General features: G+C 44.8%; 1 protein-coding gene across 4 annotated transcripts in view; it reads right to left on the bottom strand.

Annotated features, from left to right (window-relative positions):
* FBXL13 (F-box and leucine rich repeat protein 13) overlaps nt 1–3,052 on the bottom strand; it is a 194,568-nt gene extending 191,516 nt beyond the window's left edge. For 3 of the 4 annotated variants that reach the window (XM_077746953.1, XM_077746955.1, XM_077746956.1), the window contains exon 1: nt 2,927–3,052. In XM_077746953.1, coding sequence (XP_077603079.1) covers nt 2,927–3,001 — 75 coding nt within the window. In that variant the 5' untranslated portion in view covers nt 3,002–3,052. Of the gene's footprint in view, nt 1–2,808; nt 2,856–2,926 lie in introns of those variants that run through there. The other variant, XM_077746954.1, reaches the window with a different exon arrangement.
* Nucleotides 3,053–3,217: the final 165 nt, after the last annotated feature.

The following is a 3,217-nucleotide window of genomic DNA, read 5'->3' as shown; positions in this document are numbered from 1 at the left end:
GGACCATCTGCAAAGTGGCACACATGCACACACACACACACACACACACACACACACACACACACACTAAACTTAAATTAAAAAATAAAAGTGGATCTTTAATCCCTGTTCATCACCTCAGATGGTACCACATGGAGGAGAGAAAAGCTCTCTCTGGAAAACCTCCTCAAAATTCAGATTTTTGAACAAGCAAAATGATTCCTGCTGTTTTAAGCCACTAAGTTTTACAGTTGTATTACATAGCAATGGATAATTGATACAGCAAGCAAACAAAATGACTATACAGCCAAATCAAACCCGTTATTCCATCCATCCCTAGCTACATATATTATGAGAAAAAAACACCCAGCCATTACTCTCTTGTAACTTCTTATAGAAAACTTCAAACACAGAGAAAGTAAACAAGAGTATAATGAACCCCTATGTACCCATCACCCAGTTTCAACAATTATCCCATTCTGTGAGACTTCAAAGTTGCTCATGTTAACAATGATTTTAAAATAACAACATATTAAAGCAAACAGGAAATGATAGACAAGATGGATGAAAAGATGCAGAGTTTTGATTGGAACGTATAAAAAAAGAACTGACATTCTAAAACTTGAAAATATACTGTTTGAAATTAAAAACTCATTTGATATATTTAATACTGGACCCAGAATAAAATGGAATCAATAAACCTGAAGACAATCAGTGAAAAATATCCAAACTTGAGCACAAAAGGAAAAATAGGGAAAAAACAAAACAGAAAAAAATAAAACCCTAACATATTTATGATTGGAGTCCCAGAATATATATATATATATAGTTTCCAAAGCTTGCAGATAATGGGTTTTGGAAGATAACCAATCCTGGCAAATTGGATTAGATGAATAGCTATGCAGGGATACGAGACACAATGGGATTTATCCTGACAGTCTCTGGGGGAAGTGGGTGACCAGGTTAAGGTGGGAGTGAGAGACCCTAGAAAACTGTTCTCTTGCACCTACTGGCAATGTGGTAACAGGAGTGAACGTAGGACTCCTAAGAGTCATGAGAATGTCACCTTAGGCAAAGGGCACTTCTGAGGGCCTCTTTCTTCTGGGAGCAAAGCAACATGGTAGTTTGGTGAGCAAAGGGTGCTCTCACCCAAAGAAGGAGCCAGGGATGCCTCTGGCAGCTTACGAGTGTTATGGAAAGTGAAGCGCAAGATGAGGAGACACTATCACTTCCCTGATGTTCTCTGACCCTCAACTCAAGTCCACTTCTGCTATCTACTCCACAGCCAACCTGGACTGAGCCATCACTCTATCCTAAATCTTAAATACAAAGATTCCGCTCCCTGATGCCTACCTCCTACTTTTCCAGCTCCCCCACTCAATTACTCCCTCTACCCTCTTCACTCAAGAACCTCCAATTTCTGCCCATATATCAGTATCATGTCCTGTTCTCATTTCCTACCCAGTCCCTTGGCCTATCAGGCACTCTCAAACGCTTAGTTCCTTTGCCACTGCCCTTCCATGCCTGGCAAACGCCTATCCTGAATGTAGTCAGCTCTTATTTCTATACCTACATCTGGTTTACTGACTGCTACTTAAGAAAATCACACAGTGGGGAAGATGAGTATCATGCTCCCCACATATTTTCAAATATAATTGAAGTAAAACAGGAATGAAACTCATCAGAAAAAAAAACTAAACCAATACAGATCTATATAGAACATAAAATTAGGGTTCTCTCCTAAAACAAACATTTGCTGTTAATAGCGTTGCATGTGTTCTATACATGCATTATTGTTTTAACTGCAGATAGATATGCATACATACATATATGAGTCGATTATAGTAGAACTTCTGGAAAAAACTTGCATTTTTTCCCCTTCTTTTAAAATGTGTCTTGGAGGGCTTTTCTTTTCAAAAGGTACACATATACTTTATCCTATATACTAACCCATTCCCTCATTCATATATAAGCTATTTATGGTTTTCACTGTAATGAATATCCTTGGACAGCTTTCTGGATACATGTGAAAGTATTTCTCTAAAGTGGATCCCTAGAAATGAAATGTTTGATCAACAATATTTCTAAATTACCATCCAAAAACGCTGTACCAAATTGCACTCCTAACTGCATAAGAGTCATTATCCCAAGCTGGGCTCCCAATACTGCCTGGCCCTTCCTTCCCTAGACTTCTCTCCCCCTCATTCTCCACATACTTTATTTCTGCTCAAAACCCCTTCTTTAGCCTCCAACCCCACCCAAACACACACATCTTAGCAAATATCTCACCAAATATTTGTAGAGGAAATGGAACTCACCAGAGAACTTTCTTGGCTTCCTACCCCCCAAAACTACAACACCTACCCACCCTTCTCCGGTGCTCTTTCCTTCCTGTTATAATGGTGGGGGGAGGGAGCAGTCTCTTGTTTAAGGCAAACCCGGTCCTGGGGTCTTTCCCCTCACAAGGGGATGGCTACCTTCCGTCTAGAGGTCTCAGCGTCCACTCTCTCCTCAGCTAACCTCAAATCTATCTTCTGCCTCCACCATGTGCCAAATCCACTATACAGCATCTTAGGTGACACCATTGCCCGCTCTCTTCATAAAGCCACACTTTCCTGATTTTCCTCCCCTGTTTCTACGGCACTTCTTTTGTACTCCTCTCGTCTTCAGGCCCCTCTCGCCCAAACCTTAAAGTTTGGAGTTTGGGGCCCTGTACGCTTTCTCCCTGAGACACGTCACCCATTCTCTCCTTTCAGCCACCATCACCCGGCTCTGTCTTGTCTCTGATCTGTATCTTCAGCCTAGATCGCCACCCTGTTCAAGGCTAACCTCACCCTGTCCCATTCCGCTCCTGAATCCCTCGACTCCCTCTCCGGCCAAACCCCAGCTCCTCCGGGAAATCTTCGGGTTCCCTCCTCGGCTAACTGCCGCCACGTGGTTCCAGTACCTCGCAGACCTGAGGAATGTAGTTCTCTTTGAAGTAGTTCCACAGCTGGGGGTTGGCAGTGCGTAGCGAGGCCATGACCACAGCCCCCACCGAAACTCCCCGCCTGCTTTCCGCGGCCCGCGTACCAGGCGCGGTGCCCAGGCTAAGTGCCAGCGCGTCCCTGCGTTGCCCCGGCAACCGCGGGAGGGGCGGAGGGAGGGGTGGGCGCTGCGCCGGAAGCTCCGCGCCCCCACCGTCCGGGGCCGCCGGGAGGGAGGCGGGCTTCGGCCCTGGGGGGCGGGGCCCGGGCCG

This window comes from Crocuta crocuta, unplaced genomic scaffold (assembly GCF_008692635.1).
Source record: "Crocuta crocuta isolate KB4526 unplaced genomic scaffold, BGI_CrCroc_1.0 scaffold396, whole genome shotgun sequence".
In the NCBI taxonomy this organism is placed as follows: Eukaryota; Metazoa; Chordata; class Mammalia; order Carnivora; family Hyaenidae; genus Crocuta; species Crocuta crocuta.
This window is presented reverse-complemented; position numbering and strand designations above follow the sequence as displayed.